Source organism: Pavona decussata, unplaced genomic scaffold (assembly GCF_977016875.1).
Source record: "Pavona decussata unplaced genomic scaffold, jaPavDecu1.1 SCAFFOLD_134, whole genome shotgun sequence".
Taxonomy (NCBI): domain Eukaryota; kingdom Metazoa; phylum Cnidaria; class Anthozoa; order Scleractinia; family Agariciidae; genus Pavona; species Pavona decussata.
The window spans coordinates 5961959-5974022 of NW_028145547.1; the positions used below are offsets into that span (position 1 = coordinate 5961959).

Sequence of the window (12064 nt, forward strand, 5' to 3'; positions counted from 1 at the left end):
TTTCACATGCAAATAGTTTCTAATATATTCCCCCGCATGAGCCTCCATTGCAAGCTCGATCCAGTTCAATACCGAGAATACGAATATGGTCTATTGCTGCTTTTTTGCATCCCAGCGTTTTAAGATGATGTCCCGGTGGTTTCGCGCAACTTGGCTGACAGCGTTAAAACCGAATTGCGCGTTGAGGCGTTGCGAGGAAACAGGTCCCCATAATTTTCTTATAAAGGTACTAGGAAGACGTTATTGAAATATCAAGGAAATTCACCTTGGGTGATCATATACTTAATTCTCATGACCTCAGGGGGACTGTTGGGGCCACATACTGCATATTTTTCAATAGGAACCTTCGGATCAAAGTACCAGTACTAAATCAGTCACATCCCCAGAACTCTTGCTCCTTCCCGTTGTTTACCAGCAGCAAGAGAGGCTTGCCAGCAGATAAAGAGACCCAAGAAACAAGATTGGTGCGACAAGCAGTTATTTGAACCACGCAAACTAGATTTGAAAAGTCGTACTCGCACTCAATCTCGTACTCGTAGTCAAATCTGAAGATCCCTCATATTTCGTCAAGCACGCGGCCTGACTTCTTCAGGCTTCTGGTCGTACTTGTATAGTCAACCTTTCTTCATTAATTTAATTGAATACCCACCCCACCTTCTCCATATTTTGTTTTAATTTACTGAAAAGAAAAAGACATGTTGCAACATATCAGGGTTGGCTACGTCTTGCCTGTGGCTGCTTTTGTGCTACTCCGGATCGCTGATAATCACCAACGAAATGTTTAATTTTTTTATTTTGTTTCTACAGAAACTTCTGAAAGCAAAATTCACCTAGTTCGGCATCAGTCAGTACTGTTATTTGACACTATTGGCAACTAGACAACGGGCACTGTTTGACTAACAAGAGACTGATCCAAAGCATAGTTAATAAAAGGCCATGGTTATGAAGCCTGACAAATTTCTTTGTTATATGTTTTTGTTAGCATTTTTGGCCTTGACAGTGTACAGACGACAATATCTAGATTTTGAAAAGTATTGGAGCAACTGACCAGTAGAAACGTTCGTGTTAAGATATTCAACTGTAGTGTGAAGATTCAAACAAAGGATTGTGCACTGTCGTGGCCCTTCCAACATAAATTGCAGCACTATTGTTTTCATGGCAAAGTTTCATAACCAGTCCCTCAATTAACTGTGTCCAAAGGTAGCGATATTAGTCACTTTGTACAGTCATCGCAGCCAATGGCATCAGAGCTTTACTGAGCAATAACACTGTCACTTCGTTCACCAATCAGGTCAAAAGCTAGAGACTTAATCGTGTACTTTTGTGAATTGTCAGATACCTGGCGTGAATTGTAATAACGTTTACAGTGAATTTTCTCGGTAAATTTTAATAGGCAAATATTATAGTAAAAAGCCGACGTTTCGGCATCATCATGACTTACTTACAAATTATGCGGGATGTAAAATATACCTGGTGTAAATTGCAATAAGGCTTGGCGTTTTTTGGAAGCAATCAATCAATCAATCAATCAAAATTGCCGAAAAATTGCTACCTTTTTAATGATAATAATATTAAAAAATGCCAAAAAGATATTACCTGTATGTATAAGAGAAACCGTTCGGACGACATGAAAGCATGCCGCCAACGTTTATATAGGTGTTATACAGTTTGGGCGGCGTGTACTGTGGTTAATTGTGAAACGTCGTGAATTTGAATACCAGCTGTCCTTTTACTGCGGTAATGACCTATCGCAAATCGTAATAACACGCTGTCGTAAATTGTAAAAAGACATTGTCGTGTTTCGTAATACTTCTATACAATGACGGCTGATTGGTGAGCGTAATTTTGGCAATCCGCTCTTGCAAATAATCCAATTAAAAATGTCTCTGACTCAAACGCCCTAACAGTACATGAAGGGAGTGAATATCAAGGATAACAACGCAGTGAGCGACTGATCGATCAACTAGCAAACCAACCAACCAACCAGCCAAACAAACAACCAATTACTGACCAAATAACTAGCGGATAGGAGTGTTTTTACCTTTTTATAGTAGAAACAACGGAAACCGTTTGGACTACTCAGTAGCGCCAATATAGTTTCGCGTAATGTTTCTGTTTACATGCGTGGAGGGCGGATAATATACATGTCAATCAAATTAAAGCCGGGCGGAGATGTTTCCGCACCTTAGAAATGAGCACATTTTAAGCATGGAATAGGAAAGTATAAGTTAACTATATCGCAAATGAAGGAGCATTCGCGTGAAGTGCTAGGGTTACACTAGTTTTGTCTTTTGATAACAGTTTACAGGGCGTCTATTACTGTTCCAAGAAAATAACCTTGTTTGCCAAGAGTTTTTTTGCTGCTGGTGTACGGAGAGGCATGGATGCTTTACCCGTTAGCGACTCTGCCCTTTTTCTGTAGTCCCATGCTAAGCCTAACAATCCGTATTCCCGCTGAGACGTGAAGAGATTGCAATGCTCTCTTGGCAGACGTGGAATCCGGAATCCACAATGCGGCGGAAATCGGAATCTAAGACCTCTTGGATTAGCTTACACGGGGCAGGAGATAGGTGAGTTTGTTCGGGTTATAGTTGTCATTGGTTTACTTTGATTTAAATTTGCTGTTAGTAAAAATGTTATTGTCCTGTGTCGAGGGTTTTCTTTGGATTCTCTAGTATCTACTCTATTCTCAAAAATCAACATGTAGCAGAACCATGAAAATACGGTAATTCGCCCATGTTATTTGCGGATGGCAAACAATGAGTTATTTGCATATTGTAATTTCTATGATATAGTTCAGTTAAGATTTGTGTGATTGGAGAAGGCTAAGCCGGCATGGAAGATCATCTTCTTAAAATGATGTCGACCATGGTTGAAGGCTGGCAGCACAGTCATCCATTGAAGGCCACCGTGTACCCGGCAGTGGGTCAAAGCTTTAGATTTTAGACCTAAATCAGGTCTAAAATAGGCCTAGATAACCTACATTAGGCCTAGATTAGCTTAAATTAGACAAAAAAAAAAATGGTTGTACTGAGGAGAGGTTTCCGGTTTCGAATTCTATGCTAATATAATTTAAATGTTTAGAATAACGCTGGTTGTACAAGAATGAGTTTTTTGCTACGTTTTCCGACAAATTTTGACTTATTGGCTTATAAACTTGATCGAACACTGGACCGCCAGTTAGGAAACGATACTTGCCAAGGAAAAAACTAAAAATTTAGTCGTTCGGAATGTGAATAGTTGCCAAATGCAGACTTGTCAGGAGAACTGTTGCTGGTACACATCCAGCATAACAAGACTGAAAAGCTGTTCAAACGGGCCGGAGACGAGTGTTTCCGCCATCAACTGTTTCGAGTTCAAACCTTCACGAGCACTGCCATAAGCTTATGGAAATCAAAAAAGAAAGTTCACACTATTTTATAAAATAGACGCCCGCCGGAATGGATATATTTGTTTGGGTGTATATCGATAATTAACAATTATTCCACGAGTGAGCGTTGGATATAAGACGATAGATAGCCAATGAGACGCATAAAGAGCAGTGACAAGTTGGCTATAATCATGTCATATCCAACAAGCACCTGTTGAACTGTTTTATTAGAGACAAACAAAAATTTGCACTAGAAGACGATTTATGGCCCCTCTTCCTTGCCCACGATATTGGCTCATATAACATGGCCGTTAAGTCAATCTAGACTCTGGAATTGTGATATACAATGACCCAGTTTTAATAACATAATATACACTGTGTATATGATACAGGACAGCATTTCCTTAAGTTAAGCTTTTCGGAGCATCTCAGTGGCGCAGTGACAGTATGGCACCTGCTTGGTATTGTGGTACAGAATCATCTAACATTAATTTTCTGACTTCGTAATTACCCTTATCCTTCAAAAACACGCGCAATCTGAAGTCCAAAATTCAAACAATAGCTGCATTTTACACGGTTGCCGTCATTTGTACACTCAGCAAATCCGTTAAATAAACAAAGTGGATCGAAACCGAAAAATGACTAGCTAACTTTTTTTTACCTAAACTAGCTACAGTGTTTCCTGTGATGACGTTCACTACGACAATGGATGGACGTGTAAAACACAACTGTCGGCTTAAGTTTTAACGTTTAAAAGTGCATTGTCCATGACATTAATCCCCTAAGAGTCTTTCCAAGTCCTAACAATCGAGGCACCTCTACGTGACATCCTATGCGATATAAAACTGTAGTTCTCCTAAACTTGAGTGAACCGAGCATTTGTTCAAAAGAAGTTTTAACTGTTAAAATAATGAATTGCGAATCACAACGAAGAAATACTGGTTTGTCGTCCATTCGGCTATGATGCATTTGAACGTGGTTATCGCCAAAACAAAGTGTTTTATAGACATAGTCAGTTCAAATGAACCGATGCAAGAAGTTTTGCAAGATAAAAAGCTGCAATTTTACAATTTTAGTAACGGATGACGGATGGTGGAAAGAGCAATTAGTAGCAAAATCACATTCCCAATTAATTTCACTCTCATTGTGTCTTGATCAATATAACAAAAATAAATAAAGCAAAGGCTTTCTATTACGCCCTGAGATATCTTGACTGCGTTTGGACATTAGCAGCCACCAGAAGTCACCAGATGTCATTTGCACAGTTCAGGACAAACGTTCGCCAAACTTCTTATTTTTCAGTCCGTTTAAGACAACCGATACAGCCAGCAAAAATGCAATATAAACTTTCTCTTTTCCTTTCTGAATAGTCTCTGAAAAGCGGCGCTACACGCCTTTTACTGGCGGTATAGAGTCATTTGTTCAAGTCCGCAATTATGTTTCAGAGCTACATCAACGAACAGCACTTGCACTGAGGGGAGGAGAGTCCTTTCTTTCCCTTCTTTCCTGCTTCCTTTTCATCCGCTTTCTCTCCATCTTCGACATCCAGCAATCCTTGCTCATCTTCTGCACGGGATAATGATTCTTTTTGATCGCTACCTTCAGCTTTCTCGGAAACTTCGACATCTCCCTCTGTAATGAGCTTTTCTTCATCGGAAACATCTTTATAAGGTTCCGACTCCAAGGGAACTGATTCCGTTCTGACTTCAGTGCTCTTGGTTGTCGAGTCCTTTGCTTGGGAAGCATCTTCAATCATGACATGTTCTTTTGAGTCTAGGAGTTCACTCTCCGATAGTGCCAAAGGTGCCGAACCATCCTTCTCTCTCTCGGGGAGTACTTCTGGATCCGACAGCCTTTTCCTAAGAACCGGGAGTAAGAGCCCGGATTCGTCACCACCGTCGTCTCTTTGGACTAGCTTGGTGTACGAAGTTGACTTGAATGATTCTTCTGTGGATGTCACTGTAACAATAGGCGTTGGATTACCGGCTGTCTCTTCAGTGCTGGTTTCAATCGTTTGCGTTATTTGTTTGGTTGTAATGGTGACTGTGGAAACTTCTTTTTCTGTTGTGACCACTTCAATGTGTTTGGGTCTCTCTTCTTCTTTGTCATTTATTTTGTCACCGTCCTTCACAATTTCTCGACGTTCTACCTCTTCACTTACATTGTCTGGTTTGTTGTCACCTGCCACATTTGTTTGCAGTAGCTCATGACGAGTTTCGGAACGCTTTCTCACCACTGCGGGAGGAAGTGTTTCTTGCACGGTGTCCTCAACAGCGTTGTCGCTCTGTTCGGAGTGTACTGGTAATGTGTCATCTATTACGGATTCGATGTTGACGAGCAAGGATTCGACGGTAGAGTCGTCATCTTTAGGACCTTCTTGTTCAATTAACAGCTCAGTTTCAAGTGCAGCCGGTGTCTTCTCCACGGCCACAAGTTTACCCTCGACTTCTTCTACATTCAACAGATGTTCGTCAGTATTCGTCTGGCCTTCACCTTCGTCCTGATCAGGGAATTGTGTAATATGCTCTATATGAAGTGAGAGAGGCCCCTTGTCTATAACCACGGGCGCGTCTTCTTCAAGAGCTTCGGGTTTGTTTTCATCGACTGGTTTTGGGGCAGGCTCTTGGTGATCTATTACAGATTCAATGTTTACAAGCAAGGATTCTACTGTGGCATTTTCATCTTCTTCGGGGCTTTCCTTTTCAACCAACAACTCCGACTCAAGTGCAGCAGGTGTTTTCTCTACCACCAAATGATCGTCTTCCACGATAGTCTCCCTCTCTTCATTCACTGGCTCATCACCAACGTCTTTTTCGTCGGAATTCTTTTCATCTTTAACTCCTTCGTCCTGATCAATCGCATATTCTATGTGAAGTGAGAGAGGCCCCTTTTCTATAACCACGGGCGCGTCTTCTTCGAGAGCTTCGGGCTTGTTTTCATCGAACGGTTTTTGCGCATACTCTTGATGATCTATTGCAGATTCAATGTTCACAAGCAAGGATTCTACAGTGGCATTATCATCTTCGCCGGGGCTTTCCTTTTCAACCAACAACTCCGACTCAAGTGCAGCAGGTGTTTTCTCTACCACCAAATGCTCGTCCTCCATGATAGCCTCCCTTTTTTCATTCACTTGCTTATCACCAACGTCGTTTCGGTCGGAATTCTTTTCATCTTTAACTCCTTCGTCCTGATCAATCGCATGCTCTATGTGAAATGAGAGAGGCCCCTTGTTAATGACCACGGGCGCGTCTTCTTCAAGAGCTTCGGGTTTGTTTTCATCGACCGGTTTTTGCGCATACTCTTGATGATCTATTGCAGATTCAATGTTGACAAGCAACGATTCTACTGTGGTATTATCATCTTCTCCGGGGCTTTCCTTTTCTACCAACAACTCCGACTCAAGTGCAGCAGGTGTTTTCTTCACCACCAAATGCTCGTCCTCCACGATAGTCTCCCTTTCTTCATTCACTTGCTCATCACCAACGTCGTTTTGGTCGGAATTCTTTTCATCTTTACCTTCTTCGTCCTGATCAATCGCATGTTCTATGTGAAATGAGAGAGGCCCCTTCTCTATAACCACGGGAGCATCTTCTTCAAGAGCGTCGGGTTTGTTTTCATCGACTGGCTTTTGCGCATACTCTTGATGATCTATTGCAGATTCAATGTTCACAAGCAACGATTCAACTGTGGTATTATCACCTTCTCCGGGGCTTTCCTTTTCAACCAACAACTCCGACTCAAGTGCAGCCTGCGTTTTCTCTACCACCAAATGCTCGTCCTCCACGATAGTCTCCCTTTCTTCATTCACTTGCTCATCGCCAACTTCTTTTTCATCGGAATTCTTTTCATCTTTAACTCCTTCGTCCTGATCAATCGCATGCTCTATGTTAAGTGAGAGAGGCCCCTTCTCTATAACCACGGGAGCATCTTCTTCAAGGGCTTCCTCTTTGTCATATTCTGGTTCCTCGGTGCGTTCCGATGATCTGTGCTCCATTACAGATTCGATTTTGCTGAGCAAGTTCTCTACTGTAGAATTCTCATCTTCATTGGGTTCATCGTCCTGACTTTCTTGCCCTGATGAAATTTTATTAACCACCACAAGATCGGCTTCCGTGATCGGTTCCCTCAACTGATTGTCGTTTTCTACATTAACATCATTTTCATCCGCTCCGTCGACTTGCCGAACTTCTTTCTGCTGAGAGTTAGAATTGTTGTTGACATAAACAAGAGACGTTTCTTTCTTTGTAACCTTGTGTCCTATTTGAAGAAAAATTTGCGTGGTCTCGTGATTTTCACAACTGACTTCGCCATTTGCATTCTCTGCCACGGATTTGCCTTCCATTGTTCTGTTGCTACCTTCCTCTCCCAATGATTGGTCTAGTCTGTTTGTTAAAAAAAGTTCAGAATACAATTACTTGCTATTGACCTTTTTTCGCTTGTAAAATAATGATAAATTTAAAAACTAAAAAAAAAAACCTTTAAAAGTGCTCTTAAAAAGAAAGCACCTAATATGTTCGAATCACCTGGAAGAAAAGGTTTTTCAAATAAATTAAGGTGGCTCACAACGGTTTCCAACAGATCCCTTCCGTTGTAATTTGATCGATCATTGCAGAAGTAGAGGGAGGACTGGGGACAAGAAGCTCCTGCCGTAATTATGACCCCCGTTCGATCGATTTCTGCATTCTGGTTGGTTAATTTTGAGAATATGTCTCTTGAGGATTGAAGCAATTTCTCACGATCGGAACCAAAACTCCCTTTGCAATTTTTAGAAAGTTCCCGACAGCCTGCCGAGTTTAAAAGCTTAAAAAATACAATTTTCTCAACAGAAATTCAATTTTTATTGATCTGAAATTTTTAAAAATCACCACCTATTGATATAATACGGACTTTCGGGAACGGGTCCACCATTCTACGAAGTGTTCGATTGTGTTCCACCATAGCAAATAATCTAACATTTAATAAACAATTAGATGCGGAAATAACGTACAAGTGTAAAGAATCAAACGGCTATTAAAATGGCTTGTAGCGTGACGGAAATAATCTTTATCCAACATGTAAAACTGATATTGTTATAATAATAGAAAAAAAAAACATCAACAACTCGTCTGGTCTCATTCGCATTTGAGATTTGCATGTAAATTATTTCCCTTGTGTTTTGCGTTCTGTAATTAGAAAAGAGTTCAATTCTAATATACAAATGGTAACATTCTGGTTTGCGTGTTAAAGCGATTACTCATAAAAGGAAACTTTAGTCTGACTGGGCACTATTAAAGTGCTTTTTCAGGTTCCTGGTTGCGTAATCAAACCAATTAACAATCTATCAACACAAACAGCTATCCGGCCACATGCCATAGGGAAAAAAAGGCATTAAAAAATGGACTACGGGGATGATTGATATGACGGAGCGAGGAATGAAATGGGAGACCATCAAAATGCTTTTAAGAAATATTTGCTTGAGAAGTTTTAGTAAAATTTCCGCGCGAGCTATATCTTAAAGTGACAATGTCAGGAAGCTGAGAAATGTCAGGCATATCATTCGCCGCAGGAAACCAGCGTGATATAAAAGGTCGTTGAATATTTCGAATTGTAAATAAGCAAATGCAGGATTGTTTTCAAAACAATAATAATTCTTTGTGGTGTCTTCGTAAAATCTTCACTTCAAATCGGCGTAATTTGTTTCTCTGTTTATATATCCATACAGAACAAATTTAGTGGAATGGAATATTGTGCGTGTTTGAATATTCCCGAAGCCTGTTTCGATCTGATATGGAAGAGCGGCAATATTTCTTCAACCACGAAGATATTAATAACGCACATGTATTTTTTTGAAATGAAATTTTAGTTTCGATTAAAATCCCTTATATGAAATAAGTTCAAAATTTCACATCAAGCCTGTGAAAACCAATTAAAGCTAGCAAAAAAATCCAGTTGCAGATTTAAATACCAACCAGGCATTGTTCTAGAATGAGCCAGATCGAATTTGAATGAACACACAAAACCTCTTGAAGAAATTCTCAATACAAGAATGATGCCTCTGGTTAATTGCACACATCTGTTGCTGTCAACGGAACCGGCGATAAAAACACAACTTTCCGCTTGTAGCTTTCAAAAAAAGCACAGAATCGCAAAAGGCTGCCGTATTTATCGATCTACTAACACACCCTACGTATGCCGTAAATGGAGATAGGGCACAGCTTACCAGACGATGTCTCCGTATTCAAAACAAAGGAAGTTATGTAGTTCACACACAATGAGGAACATACGCGGTAGAAGTCTGGTGTATCCGTCTGCACACGAATACTTTTCCGTTGTTGATTTCGGGAATTTTATAAGCACTCACCTTTACACCTTTGAGGAAAGACTATGAACCTGATCACGAATGAAAGATGCTTGCCGCAGTGTGAGACGCTCGCGGTCCAATCTGACAGCGATCGACTCGCCGCAAAAACTGAAATATGATGATGATGGATGACAGATATTAAATTATAGGTTATTCAAATTGGCAGCTCAGTCTCTGGCTAACTGAAACCTGTCGTCCTAATTTCCCACAACTATAAATTCGCCAGCTTGCCCAACAGTGTAAAATATCCTGTTTCCGTCTTTACTTAATTCTCGTCATATTTTGAAAATTTCCCTCCATAATCCTATCATGTCGAGGGCTCCGGCAGGATTGACCTCAGAATTATTGCGGCACGAACAATTCAATGTTCTCGCGTGTGTTCTCGCGTACTAAGCATCACTCGCATGATCGCGCTTGGAAATTTCAAAGATCTCAAAAAGGCTCAGAAAAATAAAAAAATTACCTTTCGTATTGTATTTTGCACTCTTTTTTATAAGAATTTATTTCATTTTAGAATATCGAGGCTGAAATCTCCTAAATTTTAAGAATATACCTGAGGCTGATATTTTGAAAAGAATATAATTTTTTATGTTGAAAATTTGTAAATACAATACAAATTTTATGTTTTTAACCGTATAAAATTCTTCCTTTCTCTTAACGGCAAAACTAGCCAAAGAACGAGAAAAACCTGCACTAGCCAAATATTCGAAGCTAATGACAGATCTGGACACCAAACATGAAAATACTTGGATACCTCCTGATACATTCTAAAACGGAAATGTCATACGCTATAATCAGAATATTCAAAAGAATATTTTTAGCCTGACATCGGCAGAAAAAATGAGAATATTCAGCCTGGGCCTGAAAAAATATTCTTATATATAAAAAAGAGTGTATTGATAATGGCGCGGCTAACTCGATTAGAACACACGTGCGAGAACAGAACATTGTACTGTCCGTGCACGTAATAATTCTGCGGTAAATCCTACTTGAACTCATGAAAAGTTCATGGCTGTCATGGGTAATACGATTATTGGATTGGAACCGATCTAAAATATTAAGTAAAGATGGAAACACGATATGTTGCACTGCCGAGCGAGCTGGTGAATTTATAGCTTGTGGGAAAAGGACGAATGAGGTTGACCATTTTCAGCTGAAACTGTGATAGTTTTTTCTTTAGCCCACGCGTGACTCGCACTTCGAGATCGCACCTGTTCTGCATATGTCAGAGAAGGCTCAGTGAAAACCAAACAACTGGCAGCCAAACAAAAACATGTCCTTCACCCTTTAAAGTTACAAGGAAAAATTCAAGGAGACCAGATAAGAAGATCGTCCATCCTATCTCCGTTTGTCAACTTGAAGTTGTGTTTTCAAGAGTTCACGTTTCGTCGAAAACGGAACAAAATTTCTGGGTCAACACAACACTATCATTTTCAGTTCGTTCGACCGGTTCATACGAAAACGAAAACAAACAATACTTGTTTATAGTGATAACCGGGAAACACATGGCAGTCAAACAGCTGCATATCCATGTAGCAGGCGTGTTTTGGTGCCGTTACGGTCATTAGCGAGCGCTCTCCTCGCGTGTCGCGCTCTCACCCTTGAAACGCACAAATATTGCTTAATAGTGACATCTCGTTAATTACGGACAGTTTTCTTTGTCCCGCCCCATACATTTTCCAGAATTTTTTATTTACTTATTTATTTTTGATCAAATCTTCATGTTGTTTTCGTATGAAAAACGAAAAAAATTCGGATATAAATTTTTCTTCCCCAGTGTTTGAGGCGTCCAGAAGTGTCAAATTTCACTTCCGGTTTGGTACAATACCGCGCAAGACGGGAGATTGGGGATAGTAGGGCTGTAACGTCAGTCAATACAGGAACGCTAGTCTCGCGATTTCTCTATTCCTGAGTTGTTTTTCGTGTGCAGAGGAAGAAAGCTGTGTGTAGGAAATATGAATGGGATTGTTGAATACTCAGAATGAAACAACTGAGGAATAGAGAAACCGCGAGACTAAGCGTTCCTGTCAGTTGACGTCACAGCCCCACTATCCCTAGTCCTGCCCTTCCAATTTACGAGGGAAAAGCCCTGGGAACGAGGTTAGACTTTGACTGTATTGCACATTTTTATATCTTTTCCATATTTATGCTATTTAATAACAGTTTACCGCAAACGTCTTCAAAAATATATTTCGCTTAACCTGTTTTGTTCCCCTCCAGGTAGGAGGCTCTCATGTAAGAGCTACAGGTGTGCTCACTGTTCTTCTTAGGTGTGAAAATGAATACGAGACACGTCCACAAAATGAGCCCACAACTGTCACTCAACCATGACATGTGAACCTTTAGCTCCCGAT

The 12064-nt window shown here is 40.3% G+C and overlaps 1 protein-coding gene across 2 annotated transcripts; it reads right to left on the reverse strand.

Annotated features, from left to right (window-relative positions):
- Positions 1–3704: 3704 nt before the first annotated feature.
- On the reverse strand, positions 3705–10021 carry LOC146467964 (uncharacterized). 2 transcript variants are annotated; one of them, XM_085125401.1, is made up of 2 exons: positions 9711–10021; positions 3705–7752 (listed from the first exon to the last, which is right to left on the reverse strand). In XM_085125401.1, the coding sequence occupies exon 2, from the start codon at positions 7710–7712 to the stop codon at positions 4818–4820; it is 2895 nt and encodes a 964-aa protein (XP_084981527.1). In that variant the 5' UTR covers positions 7713–7752; positions 9711–10021; the 3' UTR covers positions 3705–4817. The 2 variants fall into 2 exon arrangements, with proteins under 2 accessions (XP_084981527.1, XP_084981528.1); XM_085125402.1 differs by lacking the exon at positions 9711–10021 and adding an exon at positions 9570–9698.
- Between the last annotated feature and the right edge of the window lie 2043 nt (positions 10022–12064).